The following is a 27,916-nucleotide window of genomic DNA, read 5'->3' as shown; positions in this document are numbered from 1 at the left end:
TTGCACTTTCTTCCTGCTACATGTGATAGAGGAGAGGGGAAGAGGAGCGTGCAATGCTCAATGCTGCTCATTCAGGTTCTTCTAGATCAGAGCTGATTAATCAATGGACCCTCCAGATGTTGTTAAACTCTAATTCCCACGAGGCTTTGAATATGTAAGCTTATGTTAAATCAAAACAACACAAAATTGTGACAAGGTTTCCTGAGAGATGGCTTCAAACAGATTATTCTTTCTGCACCATTTTTGTGCAAAATATTAAAAACCTACAAGTTGAAGTTAAGCTAGAGCTGGCCATTATAGAAACTAGGAAGGCAGTGCACTGAAACTGTGTAATTGAAAAGCCTATCCTTGACAAAAAAAATACAACTATTTTACAGTAGTTTAAATGAGAGCCATTAAATTACCACACTAATTCTCCTAATCTTTAAGTGCATCCTTACTTAATTCAATACATAATTTATGAAGTTTTCATTTCTGATTAGCATGCTTTTTGGGAATGGCAGCAAACATTTAATTGAAGTGCTTCATGCTTTAACAGATTTTAGCATGAAGCTGCAGCAATACAGTTCACCTTTCTAAATTAATGAACAGCTCAGCAGAACTTGTTTATAATGCACAGGGCAGAGTACAACAGTTTAAAATGAAATATAAATTAAACAATACAGAATGCAGGGGTTCACAATGTGAAAGTTATGTTTGGAAAAACATCAGTCTCCTCCATCTTACCTGTATACTATGGTGCTTATCCTTATTCTATAAACATCTCATGCCTGGCTTCTAAAATACCTGCCATACAGGCTGCTAATACTAAAGGTAGGCTACCTATGTTTATGATTTACTCCATCTATTCGCAAAAGATTTTAGCCTTGTTATTATCTAAGCATGTGGAGTTGCCCACAGGTGTACAGAGCAATGTGTTAGTCCCACCCATTATTGTTACTATCAACATGGGAAAGCAGCATTCTGAAAATGGAGAGGTTCCTGTATCTGAGAAGCCTCTCCACTGAGGCAGAACCTAAAATATCAGGGTTCTAGTCATGTGGCAAGGAAACCAAGACAAAGAAACCTTCTTCTTTTCATATGGGCATTTTCACGTGTGTAAAATGATGACAGAGTGTGAAGCTAGCACATTCCCTTCAATGCCCGTGTTGATAACAATAGATGAATAGTGCTTCTGGTTCACTGCTTGATCAAGTCTTCCTATGTCAACTGACTGTTTACACTGGTCATGGTGGCAGTCTGCCCAATGGAAGTGGTAGCAGTTATTCACGCAAGCCCTCATAATACAGGACCCTGCCTTGTCATGAAAGTCTCTGGACACATTAACTTGCAGCCCTAAGAGAAGGGATTGGTAGAGGCCCAATGAAACTGTCTCAACTAGTAGAGGGACTAAGAAAAGGGACTGGGCCTCAACAATGCTAAATGATTACGGGCATAATTAACACAGATGTCATAAATAGCAGAAGAGTAAATGAAACAATGGACCAGGTATTCCATCTCACTAGCTCTTCAGTTAACTGTTTAGAATTGCTAAGGAGTCTTGAAATTTCCTGTTTACTAATTGTTCACTGAAAAGATCTTAGTTTCCAAGCAAAGGGGATAGCACTTAGTCTTTCATTAAGATTAATCTGTGGTATATCATTCGATACGATAAAGTTCTTATAATAAGAATCTGCAGAGCAATTCTTGCTCTGAGAATTGGAAGACCACAGAAAATCAAGCCATAGAAGCTGTAGATCAATTACTTTTTGAATAGAAATCTAAGAATTTTTTGATTATGACCCAAGGATGTTATAGTGCTCCTTTTTGTTATCAGTTTCAAATTAAGTCTCTGCTTACAAAGGGGATATAACTGAACCTATTACCCATATAATTAGGCATTATTTTCCAAATCCTTTGAACCATGAAAGTAATCTACAAATTCCTGGACTAGAATAATAGGCTAGAAAAAAACAGTTTGTCATGCACACAGGGACATTGAAGAAATTTGTTTCCTTTGCACATAGTGTTTTCTGTTCATAAAGTGCAGTCATAAAAAAGGCTAAATTTTGTGACTGCTTAATAATGTTGTTGCTGTTGTTATGTGCCGACTTATGGCAACCCTATGAATGAGAGATCTCAAAAATGTCCTGTCCTCAACAGCCCTGCTCAACTCTTCTAGGGCTTCGTTTAAGGAGCTAATCCGTCTCATTTTGGCCTTCTTCATTTCCTGCTGCTCTCACCTTTTCCTATTTTTGTTTTTTCTAGTGGATCTTCCCTTCTCATGATGCATACTAATGATAACGACGATAAGAATAAGAATAAAAATAAGAATAAGCCATTATGTTGATTCCAAATTGTGGTGACGCTAGTGGTGTTGTTCTTAGAGCCAGCTAATAGCAGGACTTTCAAGGTAAGCCAGATATTTAAGGAGTGGTTTTATCAGTTCTTCTCCCCCGAGTTTCCATGGCTGGGTGGCGATTTGAACTTGAACTGAGGCTGCTGGAGTTCAGGTGCATCACTCCATCCACTACACCACACTGATACCTAAGTCTAATAATACCAAGTCAGTAATACTGTAAAGTGTGAAACTCAAAATTGAAATTGCTATAAAAATAATAAAATTGAATAACTGGCTTCCTTTAACCCTGCTCCTTTGAAAGTTCCACCTGCAGGCTGCCAGCAAATCTGAAATATAGTCCTTGACCCAGCTGAGATCGCTCACTTCTGCCTTAAATACAATTTGACAGTCATTTCCATAATATCTCTTCTGCTTAAATCCAGCTGGGTAGGGGAAAGGCGGACCAACAGAGATAGTATGTAGAGAGCAAAGGTAAACTTGTTTAACTCCTATTATTCGAAAGTGTATCTGACATGTGTACTTAGCTAGGGGTGGTATGTAGTAATGATAAAATATTAAAATAGCTTGCACCAAATATTAAAATGTGTCCCTTAAACAGCAAGGGAAACTTCCTTATTCTGTCCATAAACTGCCATGGAGGTCAACTTCTTTCTTCACTTTTTGTTGCCTCCACTCCCTCAAACAGCAGACATTTTTCTGCATTTCAGCTGCTGGGGAAGAGACAGGGTGAGGCCTTTGGTGACCCTCAACTTTAGCCAGAGCCAATACTTTAATGCAGATTAATAGCTAATGTTACCTCAAGCTTTGTGCCTGTTGTGGTGGAGAACAGGGAGAGAAAGCAGAGAAAAATAAGCTTTGCTTTCCCTCCAGAACATGACTGATACTTCGTACACAAAAATGGCAACCATCTGTGTGGCAGATGTGGACAGTACCAGGTAGATTACAGCTCATAAAATTAAGACACCAATTAAAAAAAAAACATTATGCTTTGTTTAGATTATAACTACAAAGGTTATCCAGATATAATCAATCTGGTGTTTGATTTCAGCCCTAAAGAATTGAGAACAGTTTCAATTGATATTTATGAATGCAAAATACTTCTTAAATAGTTCTGTTTCCATCAGGTTACACTGCTAATATTACCTCACTGATTACATCTACATGAACTCAAAATGACACATCGACACAAAACTTCAAGTTCTGAAGATTTTGTTTGAATGTGTCTTGACATATATGCCTGCTACCACCTCTCGGCATGGATGAAAAAACAAACAGAAAGATCCTCTTTAAAAACAGTTGTATCTCAAGCTGCCTGTACACATTGAGCACTGAGGCGTAGGTCTGGCAGGTAAGGAAAACTGTAATTAAAAAGAAAGAAAAAGGGATCTTGGCATATATAAATTATACAGACTCTGCCCATAAACTTTGAATCTTAAAAGGTTAAAATGTTATACCAACACACTGCTCTTTTGTTACATGAGCTTGAACTGATCAAAGAACACAACAGAGCAGTATTTTTACAAACTAGTCAACACATCATAATAAATGGTCAGAGACAGCAATGCTTAAAATGACATTAAAGAAGTGAAAATAATCCTACTCACTGAATCTTCATCTTGAATCATCTGAACTAAATTATCAAGTACAGGAGCCAGATTTCTGAAGGGGGCAACAAAAGCAAGAGACAAAAATGAAAACAGTGACTCATATTTTGATTTTTTTCTCAAAAAATGAATAAATAATAGTCTTACTTGGATTTCATGTTGTTAAAATTTTTTCCTAACGCCAAATGTCTTATTGATCGATTTTTACTAAGCCAGACTATAAGAGTTGAAAGGTCGGAGTCTAGGCCTGGAAGAAATCAGATTATAAACAGAATTCAACGGGGGGTGGGGAACGACACCCAAACAAACAAAACCATCACAATTTCTTTTGAATCTGCCAAACTAGATTTTATGCCAGCATTCCACTACTTTGTACCTTCTATATGTTTTTGATTGCAACTCCCATCTGTCATCAGACAGTACAGTCGATTATCAAGGATAATGGAACTTCCAGTCCAGCTTGAGTGCACCAAGTTGGGGAAGGCTGTTTTACACTATCACACCAATTTAAAGTGGCCTTTAGAGAAGGATAATCCTCTATTTGAAAGGCTCTTCAGTTCAAATCTATCTTAAAGATCAGGAACTCAAAGAAGAGTGAGCACGGGCTCACATTAGCACCTGGACCAAGTGGGTACACAACTCACAGTCTTTCCCACTATTGTCAGGTATATACCTTCTTTAATTATGAATCCAATGGAATTATTCCTAAATTTGTTTATATATATATATATATATAATTAACATATACAGATTTACTTAGAACGGAACCCTCTTTTGTCTACTTGTTGGTGATGTGTTACCTTTTTTCTCGCAACATTCTTAGAAACCATGCTCTTATCTATTTAATTACAATATCTTAATTAACTATCAACAGCATATATCCAATAACATTGCTCCTTTAAACCCCAAGTGAAACTACAGTATATACAGTAATTTCCCAATGAAAGGGAGATATGAGAAAAGACAATTCAGAAAAGAAAAACAATGAGAAAAGAAACAGTTAAGCATATCTTTGGGTTTCTCCTAACCAAATGGTGCTCTTTCTGAAGACAGCTTTTCTCTAAGAAAAGCAACTATTGGGCTGTTGTTACAACATGTGGTTAGGCACCCAGTATAGCACCTGAGATGGCCATAGGCATATGTTTAAGTACTTATCCCTTTCTTTCCCCCTTTGTTAGATTTATTACATGATATACTGTTTATTTAATTTTAATGGCAAGGATCTTTACTGAGCCAAGCCACTTGCACAACAGATTGCTGCATGGTTGGTTTGACATTTGTGCCACTTGTGAAGGTGGCATCCAGGATCCCTCTGCTAAATTGAAATTAGTATTCCTAAAAGCAGTCATTCCTTGTGTTATAGCAATGCTTGCTCAAGCACTGCAATTCCACATTATTATAAAAGCATGGCTTCACACTCCACTTGTTTTCAATAGAATCCCAGCTAACAACTTTGAATGCTAATATATTTTTGCATTTATAAGCTACAGTTCTCCCAGCCACTTCCATCTGCAATTTAAGGAAGGTGACCAATGAAGTTTGACACTGACATGTCAATGAACCAGTGCTCCATTCTGCATGTAGATGGGAAGAAACTAACTGGCAAGAAATCACATTGATCCAGAATTTACTTACATTATGTTCTTAATACGAGTGCTATTTTACAGCAAAAGCATATTGGGAAGTCCCATCAATATGCAACCGATTCTCAAATAAAAGTTATGTAGCATCACACTGCAAATGTCTCCCATTTCTCAATTAGTTCTCTCTGCTGAGAATTTCTTACCATTGTCTGAAATATCAAGGCTGGCAATATTATGTATTTCTGCTATGCATCCTTCTAAAACTTGTGCGCCTCCTGATCTTAACTAGAAGAAAAAAGAAGCCATTTAGATATTTTCTCAAATGAGAAGTGTTAAAAATGTTGGACTAGTACAAGAGATCTCACAAATAATGGAAATAAAGTGCACATAATGATGGAATGTTTCATTTTTCCCAACGCAACTGTTAAGATGCTGTTTGGTTCCTTTCCTATCAGATAGGAACAGTACCTTTTACAATGTACCATGGAATACTATCATTGTAATTAGAGTACAGACTGCTATTAAAAGAATATTACTAAAGACTATTAATGGCTCCTGTAGATGTCCTATTTTTTTCTTGAACAAAAGCATTGTAGCATCTGATACTCATGGATTAACCACAAATGTTTTAAAGTTCTTGAAGCTTAAGCATGAGTTGTCTGCAAAATCCACAGGCAAGAAACAAGGAGAATACAATAAGCAGGACTACGTAAACCTTCAGATGATCTCTGTGGCACAAGGTTGGTATGGCACAAGATAAAGGATTGGAACTGGAAAGTATTGTCCTTTGATATCCATCATGACAAAGAAACACACAGTGGGAAAATCTTGCTGGTGTAGTTAAGCCAGCATAAAGTGGATCTGGGTTCTGAGGTTTACTAGGGTTCCCTTTTGCCCTTGAGAAGTCTTTGGAAGCCTTAGGATGGCACGAGAGTTCTTAGTAACTCGCCACTGGCAATCCTTGACTGTTAAAGCCACCCACCCAATCCCAAGGCTCTCAAAGGCTTTCCCAAGGAAAAAGGGAACTCGAGTGAGCCTAAGAACCTGAAAGGGGTGGGAAAGAAGCATTGAACAAGTTTAAATTACTTTCTGTGTTGAAATTGTAGTTCATGCTGGTGTAATTACCCCAACAGTATGTTATCACTGACTGGAGTATGTGCACATATGTGAGCCCTTCAAAATAAAGGATCCAACTATCTGCATTTTATTATGTGCATGATTATCTGGAATGGATCATAAATCCAAATGCTGATACTGTTACAAAAACATTAGTAGCAGGGTTTACTTGCTTGTTAGAAAAATAATAGAGCACCACTTTTTTGGCATTCTACAATGCATATGGAGTGTCTGCATACTTTAATTAGCTCCCAGGTGAAAAGTTCACTGCATACAGAAAAGATGACATATCAAGGATTATATAATGTTAGAACTTCTCTCCTTGATATAATAACTTTCTCTCAGCAGGGAAGTCTGTCATCAGACAAGAGAAGCAGGACACTTTATCCAAATGTCAGTTAAAAGCTCACTGCTAACAAAATATTTTTACAAACAGAACACATTACAATCATTTTATATGAATTACAATAGCTATTCATGCAGTGTGTGGGAATTAATGAATAACTCAAATAATTTCATTTAAAAAACCCTAAGTCACTGAAACATAATGCTAAATAGCACTGTAAAATCTAAAAATAGAAGTATGACTTGCATGTTGACTGCAAAAATATGCAAATAATAATATTTTTTTCTGATTATAAATCATATATGAACTCCATATTCCTTGTTTCACTTCTTACAGAGAATTAATAACACTTGTGTCATTCCTATACCAGATAGTCTCTTTTCTGCTGCAACACAATACCTGTATTGATTCAACTGCTTCCTCATGATCATAGTTGTTTATCAAATAGTTATGTAAGCATCAACAGAAAGTTAGGGAGTGGACATTATGACTTCTTCAATTATACTCACACTGATTAAGAATCCAGTGTCAACTCTTAGAAATGTCTTATCAAGATTTAATTAACACTTTTATCAACACTGCTTAACAAGCTAAGGTTAAGATTACTTTTCCTTTTCATGAAACAAACTCTCATTCACACTAGTGATGAAAACAAAACACAAAGTACTGTGATGGATTCTCTTGATGATATGTAATAAATGGAGGTGGAAGCCCAAATTCATATGAGTCAGTTGTTACCTATACTAGAAAAGAAGTGTTGCATGAATACATTATTTACAGGTTTATAACACTGTACATGCATCAACCATGTCTGCTGAGATGAACCCTATATAAGGACAAGTTCCAAAGCAGCATCAAACTGGTTTTCCCAGTAACTATTTGAAAATATAATCCATTCTTTTAGCAGACAACCAAACCTATCCCGTGCCCAAGAATCGGCAGCAATTTTTTAAAAATAAAATGATGCACGGCAGAACAAATGGCAGTGAAAAGGCAGGAAGTGAGTCATTTTAAAGTAAATAGTTAAGAGGCTGGAAGGAAGGTGTGATGTGTACTTACACAGTGACCAAGCTAATGCAAGCAGGAGGGAAAAAGTGAAACATTATCAGTGATAAGCAACTAAACCGTAGGTTCCCAGCTAGAATAAAAAACTCTTGCCAAGATCCTATTCAGTGCTCAGTGTCTGAACCCACCCCATTTAAAATAGAATGCTGTCTGTTACTGCTGTTTAGGAAAAAAATGCATGCACTAAGTACAAACAAACAGATAGAAGTGCCGATTTCCCATTTGTACATATGCAACTACTGTATTATTTAAAAATAAATCAATTCATTTAAGGCTGCATTATGGAATATACTATTATCATTAAAGCAGTTGAAAAAATGATATCTATGCAAGTGGCTTTCTCTTTTGGTGGGACATCCATTATGCAACCAATTGCACACTAGTTGTGAAATCAGTCATATTAAAAACAGGCTGTCAAAGTAGCAAGATTACTAACACAATTATCACTGTACAGTCAGTTTTTCCCAACAAGATTTTGGCTCACAGGTTTAAAAAGAACAATAATATAACTGTATTATAAAATGTACTTGTAAATATCTCATACCTCACAGCTACTCAGATCTAAAAAGACTTCCTTCAAATTTTGGTTACAAGCGAGACCCAACAAGAGTGCTCTGAAAAATAAATTAGATTCATCAAAGGACTCCAGAATAAAAGTTTCTGTATCAGAAGTCAGAAAAGTCATTCCCATCATGTTGCTATTCTTCAAAGGCATTTACAGTCTTGATTCCTAAAAAATTATTATTTGATACTTAGAAATTAAATGGCTATATTATTTCAATTATGACTGCAGACTGGGAGAGACAGGTTCTTAAGTCTCACTCCCACCGCATCCCACACAAGTTTCAGTGTACTTTGTGGCATACAAATGGAAACAAAGCAGTAGCCACATTTTGCTAATTCAGAAATCACAAAAAAATGGTGGTCAATGAAGACTATGCAGTTGGGGTTGAGGACAAGACTGAGATAACCCAAATTACCCACTGTGCCAATATTTTCTAACAGTTAAACATACAACTAAAGTGAAATAATTCTTATCCTAATATTCAAATACCAAATCTAAGCCAGTAACATGAAGTACAGTAGAACCCCCATATCTGCGGGATCAGTATTTGCTGATTCATGTATCTATGGTCTTAAAATATTAAAAGAAAAGTTCTAGAAATAGTTATTTCTAAAGATTAAGTTCCCAGAACTGGCCACTAGAGGGAGCCATAGACCCTGCTACATACAATGTTCACTATTAAAATAGTGTTTGTTTGAGTTTTCCAGCATGGGGGGGGGGGAGGCTTGTAACCGATTCCTCTGTGGATACAGGGATCCTACTGTAAGTATTTTGCTTTACAGATTATGAAAAAGAAACAAAAATGTTACAACCCTACAAGACATCAACACAGCCTTTTATCGAATTTTTTTTTAAATCTGGCCAAAAGCCTATAATTATATAGCAAAACATACCTTAATACTCAGTTTTAATCAGAATCTGTATAGAAGCAGTAATATTTTAACATCTGATTCAAATCTAATTGCAGGATGTAAATCCCACTATGCTGTAAATGCAGTGACATCAGGGCTAAATATCCAGGATCAAGAGAGCAAATGTGCAAATCAGTTTTACAAGACGTGAAGTTCAGTTACTTTCAGAGTAGATTTTGCACAGAACAACATCATCAAACTCTTTGAAAACCTCTTTTCAAATTTAAAAGGACTTACTTTAGAGGCTCAGGAGGGAGTTTAGTTCCTGAAAGGTTTATCTGCATCAAAGCAAGTGAACTGCTGAAAAACTGTTTGAATGATGGGGGGACCTCTTTTCCCTTTCTAGAAAGACAAACAGAACTAGTAACAATCCCATTTCATTAAAAATCATTTATCTATACTTCTAGAATCTAGCTGTTATAAGGCCCATGGTATTCATACTTAAGTCACTATTCATACTTAAGTCAATTTGTAATTAAAAAAGAGAATTACTAAAGTTTCTCAGAATAATAATGATAGCATGCATTCATCATCTTCAAACATTCAGATCAATGAGCATCAACCGGAAAAAAAACCCTGTTGGATTCACCTCCGTTTAACTGGTAGCATACAGAGTTAAACAATATAGATAGAAAAGCAGGTTCTAAAATAGTGACCACAGGCCTTATTTAAAAACAAAACAACTGTGAAATCCAGCTGTGTTGTTTTAATATCTGCATCCAGTAATTCTTCAACCAGCCTTCCTATACATCAGTAATTCTTGGTCATAAATGACCACCTATTCATAAAGTGTGGGTTGCATTCCCTGGCATGTACCCGGTTTTGGATATTAAATGAGAATATAATCTGCAGAAGCAGCAAGCGTAGTCAACATTTTCAGAGAAATGCAGAAAATATGTGTTCTTGCACTACGCTCAAAATATACACAATTATGTAGGTGCAAATGGTGAACATAAGCATGAGGAACCACTGGAGTAATTCGTGTGATCACAAAGATACAGTAAATTTTCACATAAAGAAATGTAAAAAAAAAAAAAAGTAAAATGCAAAGAAACTATTTTAAGATCTTTTAGGGCAGAAGGAGATTAGTGATGCTGCAGGAAAGTTAAATTGAAAAACAGTCTTTAGATGCTGACCTGTGAGAAAAAACTGTCCTGGATACATTAAGAATGGCAAGATGCTGAAGGCAGCCGTGAAGAAGAGCTCCACACATCTAAGCCATAAAGAAGCAGATAGTGAGTGTACACAAATCAATCTGGAACGGAAAAAAAATACGGAGTTCTCTCTAGTAAACACATAAAGACTACCATGTCTAATGCACACTCTGTATTGGATACATCCAGATGAACAAGGGCATTTGGCTGAGCCAAAAAATTATACAGGAACTGTAAGAGAGAGGAAAAAGAATTAGGTATTAGTACTTTTACAGTATCCATCTCAACTGTTGGAACATGAAGGCAAGTGCTTTTTTGATTAACTGTAATATTTTATCCATACTGGAAACATGCAGGATGTCAATACAGAATACCTCTTAAGTGCCAAACAAAAACTGCTATGGATTTATATTTATATTATAAAATCAAACAGCAACATACATGTTGTAGTTTTTACCATCTTTAAATAGTTAAATAATGATTATTTGATTCATAAAACAGGTCAGATTTAAGACAACACACACAGGAGAATGGAAAGCTCTCCTTCCCCTTCCCACACTAGGCATGCCATATATTACAGGAACAAGTGTGTTCCTCTTCCTAACCAGGGACTTTGAAGAATCTCAGGTTTGGTTGCAGGCCCTTCCGGTCTCATTTTATTTCCAACATTCTCTGTAAGATAAGCGAGAGCACTAGATAATCTGTTTTCTTCACAAACTGTGGAGAGCAAGAGAAGACTGTGGACGATGAAGAACACACTCAGGGAATCGCCCTTCTGCTCTCACTGAAGGTGCAACACCAATTGTGCATCTCATTGCAGGCTAGGTGATGAGAATATGCAGCTTTTAGACAAATTACAAGTACAAGTTGCCCCCAAAAAGTGGCTTGGAAATGATGTTTGTATAAGCCGGTACAAATAGCTTCATTGATCATAATATTTTATTTACTGGCTTATTCATTTGTTTAAACATTTATATCTCATCCTATATACCTCGGGGTGGGTTACAAAGCTGCACAAGCCAATTTTAAAACAGAAGATATTTAAGACAATTTAAAACCAAACAGCACAACATTGAAACATTCAAACCATTGCATTAAATCCTATGCAGACGACAATCCTCAGCCGCCACTGCTGGTGCCAGTAGAGTCACCACGGGGAGGGCATCCCACAGTTGGGGTGCTATAGCAAAAATAAGTGTTTTGGATTTGTCTTCAATTTACTCATCATTTTTGGTACGGTTTAGAAAAAAGAAAAATGAGCACCTACTGAAAGATCATCACCCCGAAGAACATTCCCTGAGAGATCAAGGTGGGTAAGTGTGGTAGCTAAGAGCTGGTTGGCACTCAGTGACTGTGAAAGGCTGTTCACCCCTGTAACAAAATGGTCAACACTTATTTTAATTACACTCAGTAAAGTATTGGTATGTGCCCTTTAAATACACAGTGGTCGAAGGTCCTGTTGCTTAGCATGAGCTGAATTGTAATATTCATCCATTCTTCTGTGATAATCAAAGTGTCCCAACAGTGATTCTTGGGGGGAGGTACATGCACCAAGTTGGCATGTGCATGTGCGCACTGTGACTATCACAGCAAGGATGGGTTATTTACTGGGAAGCGGCAAACCAAAGGTGATGATTTGATTTACATCAAGCAACAGGTTTTCAGTGAGTATCTACAAAAAATGTTGATTGTCTTTTCTGCACATCATCAAAGTACTACTAAAAAGAGTATTTAAGATAACATTATTATTACTAGGGACATTCCATTTGTGGGTTTTGGACTATAAATTCTTATGCAAAATCACAAAAAGAAGTTACCATATAATTTATGGTAAGCTCCTTTTCCAAATATTTCTATTGGTTCTTGGATCTGTGCTCAGACCTGGAGTAAAATTCTTTATTTTCCTCTTCCTTGCATTTCACAGGCAAATATCCAACTGCACAGAAAGATCAAACTGGTGTCTTTGTGACAACAGTTCAGAGAATTTAGAGTCCCAAAAGTTCGTGGCAGAGGAAAAGGCACAGTATGCACTGGAGGCGTGGTTTTCAAACTACAGCTAAGGCAGATGTTGACTGGATATCACACCCCAGTTCCTCAAACAAAAATGTCCAGGTAATATGCATACATCCTCCTGCATGGCTTTCTTTTGGAAGGACACATTTCTATTTGGCTGGGGAACAGGGCAATACAAAAAAACCCTGGAGTCCTCCAACAAGGAATTGGGGTGAAAATTAAGTTAACCCACAAGGTTAACTTTGATCCGTGAAAGCTAGCAGATTGCTAGGTTTTTTTAGTGGTTTAATAAAGGTATTGCCTGCTCATGCTTTGTATTGTTATGGTCCTTTACTGTTAGCTGCCTTGAGTACAATTTTTAGTAGAAAGGTAACATATAAATAAACTGGTTTAACCATTTTGTGCAGTTAGATATTTGCCTATGAAATGCAGGGAAGAGGAAAATAAAGAATTTTACTCCAAAGCTGAGCACAGATACAAGAACTAATAGAAATAGTCTGAAAAATCATTTATGTCTCTAAAATTTTAAGATTCATCCATTACCACCACAAAACTATTGGTAAAGGTTTAAGCTTAGCATGAAAGAGACTTAATTAACACTGCAGTTGAAGATTTACCAGTAATGTATGCTAACATACCTACTGAGCCTTCTATTCAATTTCAATGGTAATTCTGATATGAAATATTTCAGTAACAATAAAAAAAGCATGAACAGCAAATCCTCTTCAAATCTAAGGGCACTGTTCAGTGATATTTGTCACTGCCTCTACTGAAACAGGGTGCTGACTTTTATATTCTATCGGGATAAGTTCCCAGGTGGCAAGCACCACCAGTTTCTGTCTCTAATCTCTGATTTTAATAAAATTCTGCCTTTAGGCTTCTGATGAAGCTTTCCGACCGTGGCTAAAGCAATGAAATCTGTCCTCCAAGCCACAGGAATGCTCTAGAAGATAAGACTGTCATAAAGCTTTAAGAGACAAGATAGCTGAAGATTCTTGGTAGAGGCACAGAGAAACAGAAAGAAAGAGAAAATCAGTGGTCTGTAGAAGAAAATAGATCTCATACACCAAGAGACAGAAAAAGCTCTCAATAACAGATTTTTTTCCAGGCAGAATAGCTACTACAGCTGTGTCTTAGTAGAAATACTGGGGTATTGATTTAATATACCAACTCACTTATTGTACAGGGGATACTATAGAGAAACTTCCTGTATCTTGTTTGTCATATTTCCTTTAAAAAGGAAGTGCAGAGACTTTGAGTACATTTTTCCCCCTGCAATTATAGCTCCTTCATCTACTTAAACTTTGGTATTCAAGCCCAAAGAGGACGTGGTAGCGCTGTGGGCTAAACCGCAGAAGCCTCTGTGCTGCAAGGTCAGAAGACCTGCAGTTGTAAGATTGAATCCACACAACGAAGTGAGCTCCCATCGCTTGTCCCAGCTCCTGCCAACGTAGCAGTTCAAAAGAATGCAAAGGTGAGTAGATAAATAGGTACCACCACGGTGGGAAGGTAATGGCATTCCGTGTCTAGTCGCACTGGCCATGTGACCACGGAAACTGTCTACGGACAAACGCTGACTCTACGTCTTAGAGACAGGGATGAGCACTGCGCCCTAGAATTGGACACGACTGGACTAAATGTCAAGGGGAACCTTTATTTTACCTATTCAAACCCAAACCATATTTGTTTCTGCCTTTCCAACTGTACGGTACAAACAAACCCTAAAGATAACTGCATGTTCCTACAGATCTGTGCCAGACTAGAGCACAGTGTGCATTTTTTAAATGGTAGTGTTGTGATGCAAGATGCAGTCTGCTTGTCTGCTACCTACCTTGAGTATGTTTGTAAAACTGCACTTAGAAGACAAAGATTGAAAGGAAACAATCATACGACATAGTGAATAACAATAATGAAACATACCTTTAGGTGAAAGTGAGGTTTTTGATAAGTTCAATTGTGTCAGCCCCTTTGGCAATTTGGCAAACTGAATACTTAGAGAGGATATACCTGTAAAAAGAACAAAAACAACAAATCTTCACAAAACAAAGAAACGGACGTGTTTATACTGTCAATGCTATTAATTTCCATATCAACTGTTAGTGTGATCTAATGTTTCCTGTGCCAATTCAAAGACAAAAATTTGAGGCAGGGTTTTATGGATTACATCCCATCTACAAAAGCTTGTGCTAAAGAAGATACTTTAGTTTTCAAAGGGGCACAAGATTTGAAGCTGATTTGTTAGGGGAGAAACTAATAAGGCCATTTCCCCCACCCACTCCACTTCATTCTTATCCCATCCCAGAACTGCTCAAACATAGACACCGTCTGAACTCTTGCAAGTCAGGTTTGTCACATATTTTACAAAACTGTTTATTCATTGCATTATCTACACCGAAAACTTAAATAATTATAATAATCATTCTGTAGTAACTCTGGGAACTGTAAGACTATACACAGGTCTTCAATGATCTTCAATGAAGCAGTCACAGCACAATGATTAAAAAATTCTCAATCTGCTTTGTAAAAAAAATAATAAGATGCTAAATTGGTGTAAACCTGATCGATCTGCAGTATAGACATGCCTTCAGGACATGACTAAGCACATTTGACTGGAATGGCAAGTATTCCACATTAAGAGACCATCATTCCTTTGAAGGGAGTGGAGCCACTGATTGTACATCCTTGAGCCTATTCCCACAGAAGGAAGAACCCATCTATTTAACACTCATGTTTTTCTGTACGTAAACAAATACTAATGCATACCTGCTTGTGAAATATGTACAAAAACGCATGAAAATTCTTAAATGCATGCAGAAGAAGTTTTAAATATTTAAATTTAAGGAAGGAAGAGAAAAGCAGATGATGAACAGACTTTGGGCCTCCTCAGTCATTTGAGTGATACTGCCTATGACTTAAACTTAATCCGAAGGATTTAAACACGATTCAGTGTAGTGGCAAATAGTGATAAGCTTCTAATTCATTACTAGTAAACTGAATGGCTGCTCTGGATGGTTATTACACAGATGACAAGAAGCACTTCCTCTTTTGTTCATATCTACAGCAATATTTCTGCTTATATTACAAAGCATAAACACATTCATGCAAAATCTCACATAACAGAAATTGGAAAAGTTCTTTATCTAGAGCTAATATTACAATCATTTAAGAGATTTCTAAAAATACAGTACAGTATTTGTGGCCATTTTCTTCTGCTCCACTTCAAACTATCTGTTTTCATCTGAAGACTAGTCATTTCTACAAAACTGAAATAAATTATGCTTCATTAAATATATGGTGCTCATATCCATTAAACATGGATTTATTTATAGTTTAAGCTAAGAGAAAATGATTCTGTGCTAGAAAAGGAAGAGTTCTAAAACTCCATAAACAAAAGACATTTACAAAACAATTATATGAGGCTGTAATTATACAGACAAAAGCTGTGTGAAATCACTTTAATCCACTTAGACTTGTAACAAGAAAAAAAAATAGAAATGTTAAGGTACCTCTGTCCTCTAAGGGGTTGCTGGCAAGATTAACTGTATGAAGTCCTGAGTTGGGATTATGGGATAGAGCATTGGCCAGTTTCTGTGCAAAATCTCTTTAAGGAAAAATAGAAGAAACAAAAGAGGATTTTTTTTATCTTCTGCATCACAATATATTGAGGAAGTTAATACAAAGTGCTTGCTTGAAAAGTACAAACAGAACTGAGAAAGGTATAGGCACACTTCATCCATATATAATTTCTTTTTTACAGGTGGCTTTGCACATGAATTGTGATGTTCCCTGTTTTGTCCTTCAAGTTATTCTTCCCTGTGTGGGTGCTACACGAGTCATGTAGAGAGGCATGTATGCAAGAGGAAGGCATATGGCCAGATTCCTAGGAAAGCACTGGGGAGTCATAACGGCCAGAATCTTACTGCCAATTTATGCTTACATAAGGCAAACTGTGTGAGCCTCAGTGGTGAATTGCCATTCATTAATGAAGTGCTGATCGTGCTTCTGTGTCCAGAAACATAACCAGCACTTTGTTAATAAGTGGCAATCTGCCATCACGATTTATGCAATTGCACTTATGCAAGTGTAAACAAGCAACAGGATTTTCTGCCCAGCTTTTATTTTTAGTGACTGCTTACAGATGCTGTGATATAATCACTCGTGCGCTAATGGTATTTTTGTTCTGTATGTGACCCACTGTGAGGTAGAGTACCTGATGCAAAACAAGAATACATTCACAAAGTCAGGCCTGTCTTCACAACATGGCAATGCAATATAACTTCTTAGTCTCAATTGTTTTCTCTCCCCTTAATATTTCTTTTTAATAGCTTTATTATATTATATTATATTATATTATATTATATTATATTATATTATATTATATTTATTTACATGTGTATGTTAACACACACAAACTTCCAAGATTGAAATTTTAAATATAAATTGAGTTAAATGCACAGTCTTGGATGCAGATTTAGCAAAACTGAAGTACTTTTAAGTCCCACTGATTTCAACGTGTCTATTCAAAGTATGACTTATGTTTGGATCAAATCCTTTTCAGCAATTCACAGCACATCCCTACATTTGTATTCAGAAGTAAGCCTTACTGAGGTGAACAGAGCTAGTTCAGAATTGCAATTGCAGGTTTACAGCCTCTTCTGATACTACTGGACTTTGCTAAAATCCTCTTGCTTTTAAAGAAACAATGACTTACGTTCTAAGACCAGCATTCTCCAGTACTAATTCTTCCAATTTATTGGATCTGCTCACCACTCTCAGGATCTGCTCGCAAATGTCAGTGGACTATTGTGACAAACAATGGTGTAATATTAAATGTCATAGAAAATATACAATTGAAGATTTATGTTACCATAACTGTAATTGTACAAATCATGGGGGTGAGTTGCTGCTTATATTCCTAGCCAAATGCCAAGTTTCATGACAGGAAAGTGAACAGTAACTCATTCAATGAGTGGGGATTACCTACTCCAATGCATGTAATTGCAGTGTAAATCCCCAAGAGAGTTCTAGCTAATCTTAAAATGAAGTTAATAATAGCCTGTCTTCATATAAGGATGGCTATCAAAACACTTTGTTATGGTGGAGCTGTAATATTTTACAACTGAATTATCATGTATCTTTGCATTAGAGTCAGACTCCTACAAGATGGCATAGACCAGAGGTGTCCAACCTTTCACCTTCCCTGGGCCACAATAGAAGATGAAAATTTGGTTTGGGCCGCACATACATTTGGTTTGGGCCGCATGGGGGGGCAGCCCTAGCCGTCCTCCGCAGCCCCACTCCAAACGCGCTTACCGGCAGCTGCGATCTCAGACAGCAGAGGCTGTCAGCTTTGACTCCGGCAGCATTATGGGGCCAGGAGGGGGTCCACCTATTGACGGGGATGGTGCAATGCAGTCACACAGCCCCCCTCTCCCCTCCCCTCCCACTCCTTCCTTCCTTCCCTCTCCCCCCCTCCCACTGTTGTGATGTGCCCCAGCCGCATTCCAGCCACAAGTGCCAGCAGTGTAACTTGAAACTTTGGAATTTCTTTAAAAATAATAAATTGCACTGGGCCACATTATGAGCCGACCTGGGCCACGTGCGGCCCTCGGGCCGCAGGATGGACAAGCCTGGCATAGACTGTGGAACATTTTGGATGCAACAGCAAGCATGCCTACATCCATGCAGTGAATCACTCAGAAATCACCATAATGCTGTTCTGGAATGACCACTACACAAACCTTTGCTGGCATCTATACAGCCCATGTGACAAAGGAACAGTTCACAATAAAGACTTAAAAACCATTTAAGATCATGAAATGATGAACAGAAAGGTAAGGTTAGCAAACACGGTGAGCCACTGTCCCTTTTGTGCCGTAACAGCATCAGACATACTTTCATAATCATATATGAGAATAATTCTTGCAACTATTGTACCAATGGCAAGAATAAATTAGACAGAATAAAGTTTTTTTTTCATATTATTAATTTGCTAAAATTTAATTTGATTCCCCATCTGCTGAGTGTGCTCACTGCATTTAAATCAAACACAGAACTTCATGTTTTTTCCCCCAGGCAAAATCAGTTTTCATCACAAAATCCTTTAAATAATACTTCTCAGAAATAATTCCATATTAGTCACTTCCATAGAGAGCATTAACTTTGCAAATGTCCATTTTTAAAAAGGATCTTTCTCTCAAAAGTGCTAGATAACTTCCAGAAGCTTAAAAAAGGGATGCCCCACTTCATAATCTGAAATTATATGACTTAGATAAATATGAGGCGGTTCATCAGTTTTTGCAAGTGAACTTTGTACATTAAAACCTGCTGCTTTCAGTTTTGCAGCAAAGATATCGCTAAAATGTCCTAGTGATACATCTCCTTTTTTACTTAGCACAATTAAAATAGTCATGAATTCAACAAATGTAAGCTCTTAAAATCATGAATCGTTCATCCATTGCCCTAATACTTACTAACTTTAGGTCCTTGGAAGAAAGTTTTGTAAACCACTGATTGTATTCCAGGGCAGCCACAATAGGTATTAAGTCCCTATGGGGAAAAAGTACCAAATAGTGAACAAATATTGCAGGGTATAACTGATTTGAAAGAGAGGATCTGCTTAATAAAATATATTAGTATTTTGACAAACTAAAAACAGCTAAATTAATGGGCTTCACAATATGCAGATTAATTAAAAAGTGGAAACATTTTTCCAGTTTTGAACTATCTACTATCATCTCTCACTGAAATTAATAGTTTCTCTTCTTGATCATTCTTACTGACAGTCAAGTACACAAGTTTTTCTAAAGTGTCTGAATGGCTTTTTTACAGAACTTTTTGCTAATACATTGTTATTTTGAGCCAAGTATCAGAAATACATATGGGCTGAAATCCTATTCCTTAGCACGAATAAATTGGTGATTTATTAGATGATTATCCTTACTATTTGTGTATATGTGTGGTTTATTTCTTAAGATATTATCTGTGATTTATTTTATGTTTATGTTACTATAGATGTAAACTGCCCAGAGTATTGATCAATACTAAATGGAGCAGTATAGAAGTATAACAAACAAATAAATAAAATAAATGTTAGCGCAAAATCGCAGAAATTCAGTAGAATCAGCAGAGTAATGTCCAGTCCTGTCCAGTCCAGGTGGTCCAAATAAATCACACACGCAGGCAGCTTCTCCCAACACCAATCATATATTTAAAGGATATATACAGCGGTTCAGTCTGGCAACATAACAGGATAGCATTCATCACAGAGCAGGAAGATACATCTACTGTACAGGTTCACACATATATACTTATGTACATCTGCCTGTGGCCAATCACATTAGACATTACATCATGTATGAGTCAGCACTCATGAGTCATCATGACTCATGCATTACTGCACACCTGTTCATCATGGCTGCTCATTAATATACCTTGTTCTGCTCAGGCCTGGAAATTATCCTTGACAATAAATAAATTACACAGTGAATCAACAGGGATATGGTGAGTCAGCATCTCTATAAATCCACTGAATCAAATGGGTCTACTCTAGCTGCAACTTACATGATCACAGTAACAACTTGGAAAGGGCCATTTGAGTCATGGGAACGTATGAAGGCACTGACTCACAAATTCCCCATTGATTCAAAGGATCTACTCTAGTGCAAATTCACTACACTAAGCAGCAGGATTTCAGCCCATAGTGACAATTTTAGAAAGCTTTTTAAATTCACTACTAAAAAGGAAAAATGCAAGCACTGTTCAGTCACCATATACTCATTAAAAATAAGCTTAAGAAGTAATTTCAGCTACTGAACTACAATTTATTTTTTAATCAGGTTGTGTCACATTTAATCTCCACAGTAATCATAATTGAGTAAAAAGGGTTTTAGGCAGTCAGATCTCTTAACATAATCCTGTGACTGAATGAATCTGGCCAATACCTCCATTCTCTTTTACAGAGTTACCTTATACTCTAAGGATACTGCAGTACATGAAAAGATAATACAATTTTCCACACAATCTCGCTTCTAATTGTAAAGGGGATTTTACTTGTAAAATCCTAGGGTGATTTTCTTTCCTTTAATCTTAGCTTCTTCAATCTGATATGCTGTCCCTTTTCCAGCTTCTCCATTAAAACAGTAGAACACTATTAAGTGCATGATAGTGACAGCAAAATTGTGTAAGCATTCCCACACCATTCAGTCTGGCAGACACACCAAATAAATACATTTAAAATTCTGGAATCATGCAAGTACATTTTTGTAAAGCATTTACTCTAAAATATATTTTAGTACCATTGTTTTTCTCCCAAGTGTTAATCTTTTTTCCCCAGACCCATCACCCTCACATTTCTACTAGAAAATGTCTAATATTGTCTCAAACAAAATACTAAGCATGTACAAATGGTAGCAGGATATACTTTAGCTCAGGGGTCCCCAACCACCGGTTTGTGGCCCAGTGCCAGTCTGTGGGCTTCTCAGAACTGGGCTGTGGAGATGGATCTCTGTCCTCCCGCCTGCCTGGTGGGTGTGTTGCGCTGGGGGGCACCGTGCTCGCAGGGTGGAGTATTGTGCTTGCACAGGGGGCATGTTGTGCTTGCACACAAGCGCAATATCCGCTCCACAAGCGCGGGGGTGCCCTCCCTGTGCACAGAGCCCGCCACCCCAACTGGTCCGTGGCCCCAAAAAGGTTGGGGACTGCTGCTTTAGCTGACTTCAGGCATAAAAGCCAAGGCATAGTTTGACTACTGCAAACAAGTTGTGTGCTCTGATTTCTTTCCCTCTACAGTCTGAGTTTGTAAATGAAAAGAAATGTGGAGCATAATCATCCAAAGCCATTATAAAGCCTCATTCGAGCACGTAAACTAGACTATTATGACTGGGATGTGTGGAACTAGTTGTGTCTCAGCACTCCTCCAGGCACACATGAAGACATCTTCCACAGATGTGTGATTGCATACACGTCTCTGAACAGCAGGTAAAGGTAAAAGTTCCCCTTGACAATTTTTGTCCAGTCATGTTCGACTCTAGGGGGTGGTGCTCATCCCCGTTTCCAAGCCATAGAGCCAGCGTTTTGTCCGAAGACAATTGTCTGTGGTCACATGGCCAGTGCGACTTAGACACGGAACGCTGTTACCTTCCCACCGAGGTGGTCCCTATTTATCTACTTGCATTTGCATGCTTTCGAACCGCTAGGTTGGCGGGAGCTGGGACAAGTGACAGGTGCTCACTTCGTCGCGTGGATTCGATCTTACAACTGCTTGGTCTTCTGACCCTGCAGCACAGGCTTCTGTGGTTTAGCTCACAGCGTCACCATGTCCCTCAGCGCCACCAGGTCCCTCAGCGCCACTACGTCCCTGAACAGCAGATACTCAGGCCTTATCTAAGACATCCCTTCAGTTGCAAAGACAGCTATGTGGCACTTGAAGGAAATTGAGAAATCTGATCTCAAAGGCCCACTTCTTTGTATCTTGCTTTATAAGTTTATTCTCCTGTGGAAGAGCAAGGGGACCAAGGGATTTATAAAGCATGTATAAACACCACACAAAGTGACTGCATTTAATATTGTATTACTATTGCAAAGCTCTAACGTTTGATGTTGGCATCGTGCCCTGCATACCACTGCAACTAAATACTGAAGGTGGCAGAACACTGTGGAAGTGGATCTGATTTTGTCAGTTCAAAGTATAGGAATTAATCCTGTCTGGATAAACCGTGAAAACTGAAGAAAATATCTCTATAACAACATGTGGTGTTTTGTATGTGTGTCCTCACATGCATATCTTGATTCCTTGGCGATTTACTTCCCCAAAACTTATCTAAATGCAAGTCTCACTTGAAAATGGTATAAGTGCCTCATATCTGAGATATATTGATGTCCAGAAGAGAGACAGGATATTCGTATTTGTGAACAAACATGAATATCCTACGCCCAGGTGGTCAGGATACCCAGTCCCGCCTCCCCAAACTGACCTATCCACTTATGGGTCGCCACACAGCATGTGAAGCTGGCATCCTGCTCGTTGGGCCAATCTCTGACAAAGCCCAACTGCTTCTCTGCCTTCCTGCTCTTCTAGTCGCTGAGCAGCTGAGTGGGGAGACCTGTCTTCCCGCACCCTAGCTGGAGTGACCAGAAGAGCAGAGAGACGGAGAATCGGCAGCTGGGCTTTGTCAGAGATTGGCCCGACAAGCAGGATGCTGCCACGCACATTGCATGGTGACCCATAAATGGATGGGCCAGTTTGGGGAGGTGGGGCTGTGGATCCCATGAATGAGTACAAATATCCTATTTCTAGTCCAGAAGTAAAGGGTATCATTTCAGGAATGTTCTTCCCTGAATATTTTAATTTACACTGCCTCTTCCTTTTAAAACAAAATGATAAGACGCCATTTTCTTCCATATACAGTCGTCTGCAGGTTGAAACAAGTATTTAATCTTTAAGATATGACACATTTCCCTATGTATCCACAATTTTACTTTTAATTATGGCACACCACTCCCAAACAAGCCACGTCTGCAGTTGTTCGTTCCTTTCTAAAATCACTTAAATCCACTGACAAAGCAGCCAGTTAAATTAAATTGGGGGGGGGGAATTTAATGTGAATGCCAATTTAATATATATTCCCCCCTCCCAAAAAAGATTAGCAGATACTGTTTGTTCTTTTGTTGCTTTCATACATAGTGCTAGGGTTAGCCATTTAGGCAATTCTTCTAGGGAGTCTTTTATAAGAGATAAACTGTTAATCACAAAGGCCAAAAGAACACAGAACAATTTGAAAAAGAATGTCTTGGAGCCACATTACATTCAGTGGTTCTGAAGCACTGTGGGAAATTTAAAACAGCAGCTTCTCATATACAACTGTGCTATGCGTAGGGACCAAGAAATGAATCAGGCATAGTGGACTTTGTCAGCACTCTGGGTCCAGCAATTGAGTCCTGCTTGTAGAAATTGCATAGGTTATTTAATATCTCTGACTTATTCTTTGCAGGAGCACTTGCTTCCACGCCACAAATATGGATACTCCTAACACTACAAGATAATTTCCACAGTGTAATAATTCCCTAAATACCTCTCTTTTGGTCCAAAAGACATAGAATTTCAAAGAAGATATAGAATCACTCACTTGTTTATGTTTATGCACACAATCATTTGCTCATGTATTGATGAATATGTGCATGTACATTCAGAACACCAACACAACCTGATGACTTTCACGGCCGGGATCTAATGGTTGTTGTGGGTTTTTCAGGCTCTTTGGCCGTGTTCTGAAGGTTGTTCTTCCTAACGTTTCGCCAGTCTCTGTGGCCGGCATCTTCAGAAGACAGCACTCTGTGCTCTTGTGTAGTTGGCTTGGGACTGGAGTATTTATGGCTGTGAGATAGGCTTTTGTCCTATTCAGGAGATGGGCGATTAGTGTGTCTTGTTGTGGGTTTATTGTTGTGATAAGGATAAGGGATTATCTGTCACTGTGATTGATGGGTGTCATTAGCTGGTCTTTTGTGTGTAGTGATCCCCGGTCCTTGTGGCTGGGTAGGGGTCGTTGACCTTTTGCACGCTGTACAGTGGGGTCTCTACTTAAGAATGTCCCTACTTAAGAACAATCCAACTTAAGAACAGCTCCATTTGCTAAATTTTGCTTCTACTTGAGAACAGAAATCCAAGATAAGAACACGAAAAAAAACCTTTCCTGCTCTTTTTTTAACCTTAGGTCATCTTAGGTTAAAAAAAAATTCTCCCCCTAGTGGTAGAGTACGTATTAACCAGCTTTGCATTAGTTCCTATGGGAACTAATGCTTCAATGTACGAACGCACCTCTACATAACAAAAAAACAGCCAGAACGGATTAATTGGTTTTCAGTCCATTCCTATGGGAAATTTTGCTTCAACTTAAGAACGTTTCAACTTAAGAACACCATTCCAAAACGGATTAAGTTCTTAAGTAGAGGTTCCACTGTAGTTTCTATGGACGGAAAAGAGCAGATACGGATTAAATGGTTTTCAATGCATTTCTATGGGAAATGCAGATTCAACATAAGAACTTTTCAACTTGAGAACCACCTTCCAATACGGATTAAGTTCTTAAGTAGAGACCCCACTGTATTTTTCAGAGCTGGAAGCCAAGTTTTGTTGAGTTTCAAACTTTCCTCTTTTCTGTTGAAGTTCTGCTGGTGCTTGTGGATTTCAATGGCTTCCCTGTGCAGTCTGATGTAATGATTGCTGGTGTTGTCTAGTATTTCGGTATTTTGAAATAGAAGTTCATGTCCAGCTTGTTTTAGGGCATGTTCAGCTACTGCAGATTTTTCTGGTAATTTTAGTCTGCAGTGTCTCTCATGTTCTTTGATTCTGGTGTGGATGCTTTGTTTTGTGGTTCCAATGTATACTTGGCCACAACTGCAAGGTATCCGGTATACTCCTGCAGTGGTGAGGGGGTCCCTTCTGTCCGTTGCTGACTGTAACATTTGTTGTATTTTTGTGGCTTGAATACCATTTGTAGGTTGTGTTTTTTCCAAAATTTCCCCATGTGGTCCGTGACCTCTTTGATGTATGGCAGAAATACTTTATTTGTGGGTGGTTGTTTTTCTTCTTCAGTTTGGTGTTGTTTTCTTGGTTTGATGGCTCTTGTGATTTCATTTTTGGAGTAGCCATTTGCCTGTAGGGCCCAATTCAGGTGGTTGAGTTCAGTGCTGAGAAACTGAGCTTCACAGTTCCAATTTGCACGATCTACCAGTGTTTTGATTATGCCTCTTTTTGCCGTGGGTGGTGGTTGGAGTTTTTGTGTAGGTACCGGTCTGTGTGGGTGGGTTTTCTGTAGACCTTGTGTCCCAGTTGGAGGTCAGTTTTGCGTATGACCATGACATCTAAGAACGGGAGTTGGCCCTCTATTTCTTTTTTCATAGTGAATTGTATATTTGGGTGGATGCTGTTGAGATGGTTTAGAAATTCTTCCAATTTTTCTTCACCATGGTTCCAAACTGCGAAGGTGTCATCCACATATTGGAACCAGACTGTGCGTGTGAGGGGTGCCAAAGCCAGGGCAAGTTTTTTGAAATGCTCCATGTAGAAATAGAGGGCCAACTCCCGTTCTTAGATGTCATGTTCATACGCAAAACTGACCTCCGACTGGTGCTGTCACAGAGACTGGCAAAACTTTAGGAAGAACAACCTTCAGAACACGGCCAAAGAGCCTGAAAAACCCACAACAACCACAACCTGATGACATTAACTTCTCTGTAGTCAATACAGCCCTTAAAATAATACAGCCCTGTAGTCAATACAGCCCTTAAAATAATCAGTTTGTCCTCTGAAGTGGTATGCTGAAACTCTGTTGTAATATTTCTGTAAGCCACTTCAGTTTCACTAACAAGTCTCTCTGTAAAAACCCTCTCCCAAGATCGAGAAACAAGAAGTAGTTTTGTCCAGGGGTTTCAAACTAATATGGCTTTATTATTCCACTGGCTCCTGGACTTAGAAAAAGTGAATGTTTTCTGCCAGTATTTGAAATGCAATGCTGTGTGATTTTTAATTACCTTCTAGCACATACATCTCAATATCTAATTTCTATTTCATTCTTTTCTACCAGTAGAGCAAGTTGCTATAGGATTCATTCTGTTCTAACAAAGAGAACTGACTAAAGCACAATTCATACATATGGCCAGGAACTAAAATGGTTTCTGCAGCTGTTCTACTCACCCATGGGAGCCCTTAGCTCCTGTTTCTGACAATTGCCTACCACAAACTCTGCTGAAAGAGAGAGAGAGAAAAGTCCCTTCTCCAACTGGTATCCCATAAATTGTGGGTGAGGGTGTGAATGGCCCTCCAAAATGGTTGAATTGCAACCCCCACCAGCTCTAGCCAGCATAGCCAATGCTGAGGAATTACAGGAGCTGTGGTTAAAAAACTGAAGAGCTGCAGCTGACTATCCTTTCAATGAGTATGAAGTGTTACCATCAGAAGGAACATTTTCTTTCCCTAATATTCCTTCCCAAAAATACATATGTGTGCGTCAGGGTGTGATTGCTCTCTATAACTGCAGGCAAATATGTATTCAGGATGGCTGTAAATCAGTAATTACAAAAGAACAACACTGCAGAATAAAAGATTATGCTGGCACGCCAGTACTCTCACAGCAGCATCACAAGTTAGATGCATTTTTTTACATTTGAAAAAAAAGAAAAATGAATCGGTGCACAAAATAATAAGTGAGTAGGAAAACAGCAACAAATACGAGTAGAGAAAGAAGAGTCTGCAAGTTAGCTGTGTTTCTATATTATACTTCAGATCTAGAATAATTTGTGCTTACCTGTGGTCAAGATGGCTAAAGTCTTGTAAATTCAATTCCCTGGTATCTTGAGTTAGATAAATGGTATCAACGTCCTGGTCAAAAAAAAAAACACAATGGGAGTGGCTTCATTTTGTAACACTAATTCTGAGAATGGTAAAATGGAGATTTTGGTTTTAGCCTGGGGTTTTATTTGGTTCCCCACCCCCTCCTCTTTCTTTGTATAGCTTGCTGAAGATACATGACACCAATGCAACTCTGTACTCACCCACTGAACTTCTTCTCTATACGGAAACCCAAGCCAGTCACAAACACATGCATACATTTGAGAAAAACCTCCTAGAAATAAAAAAGCAATACAAACCATTTACAAAAAATAAGTGCATTTATCGTAGAGATACAGTTTATTTTCATCTCTTCTGAACACATACATGGCACTCCAGGCACAATACGAAACCAACTGAGCCTAAATTATGTTTGCCTGTTCTATAGACAGCAGGGTACGGTGCAGCATAAAAATAGCATCTTCCCACACCAGTAAAAATGGCCTTTCCATTCTAACTATACCTTAGAGTTAATTACACCTTCACACACACAAAAAGCCAAACCTCTACTAAAAACAGAATGAAGGTTCCAATACAGGCTCTTCCACAAATTACAATCTGAACATGCATACACACTCACCACATGGTCCTAATTCTGCCACCGTTTGGCCATCCCACAGGGCCTGGAGATTAGCCAGCCTTTCTGGGGGTTCCATAATTACTTTTTTCATTATCCTCCTGGATTCAAGAGGAAAACATACATTTAAATTTGATCACATGCTGAAGCGTAACTTACTGTTTCCTAATTCATTAATTAAATGCCATGAAGGCAATTCTGGTTAATGGCGATGGCTTTGTAGGGTTTTCTAGGTACATACAGTAGTACACAGAA

The 27,916-nt window shown here is 38.2% G+C and overlaps 1 protein-coding gene across 2 annotated transcripts in view; it reads right to left on the bottom strand.

Annotated features, from left to right (window-relative positions):
* Positions 1 to 27,916, bottom strand: part of CARMIL1 (capping protein regulator and myosin 1 linker 1) — a 179,668-nt gene that overhangs the window by 68,703 nt on the left and 83,049 nt on the right. For both annotated transcript variants that reach the window (XM_020781586.3, XM_020781588.3), the window contains exons 6-20: positions 27,665 to 27,762; positions 27,249 to 27,319; positions 27,002 to 27,075; positions 19,172 to 19,247; positions 17,410 to 17,498; positions 16,205 to 16,299; positions 14,619 to 14,705; positions 11,953 to 12,056; positions 10,839 to 10,916; positions 10,668 to 10,744; positions 9,769 to 9,873; positions 8,600 to 8,669; positions 5,732 to 5,813; positions 4,093 to 4,192; positions 3,946 to 4,000 (exon numbers count right to left, since the gene is read on the bottom strand). In XM_020781586.3, the coding sequence (XP_020637245.3) occupies positions 3,946 to 4,000; positions 4,093 to 4,192; positions 5,732 to 5,813; positions 8,600 to 8,669; positions 9,769 to 9,873; positions 10,668 to 10,744; positions 10,839 to 10,916; positions 11,953 to 12,056; positions 14,619 to 14,705; positions 16,205 to 16,299; positions 17,410 to 17,498; positions 19,172 to 19,247; positions 27,002 to 27,075; positions 27,249 to 27,319; positions 27,665 to 27,762 (1,261 nt within the window). The remainder of the gene's footprint in view (positions 1 to 3,945; positions 4,001 to 4,092; positions 4,193 to 5,731; positions 5,814 to 8,599; positions 8,670 to 9,768; positions 9,874 to 10,667; positions 10,745 to 10,838; positions 10,917 to 11,952; positions 12,057 to 14,618; positions 14,706 to 16,204; positions 16,300 to 17,409; positions 17,499 to 19,171; positions 19,248 to 27,001; positions 27,076 to 27,248; positions 27,320 to 27,664; positions 27,763 to 27,916) is intronic.

This window comes from Pogona vitticeps, chromosome 4 (assembly GCF_051106095.1).
Source record: "Pogona vitticeps strain Pit_001003342236 chromosome 4, PviZW2.1, whole genome shotgun sequence".
In the NCBI taxonomy this organism is placed as follows: Eukaryota; Metazoa; Chordata; class Lepidosauria; order Squamata; family Agamidae; genus Pogona; species Pogona vitticeps.
The sequence above is the reverse complement of the archived record's forward strand: the minus strand, read 5'-3'. Positions and strand labels throughout refer to the sequence as shown.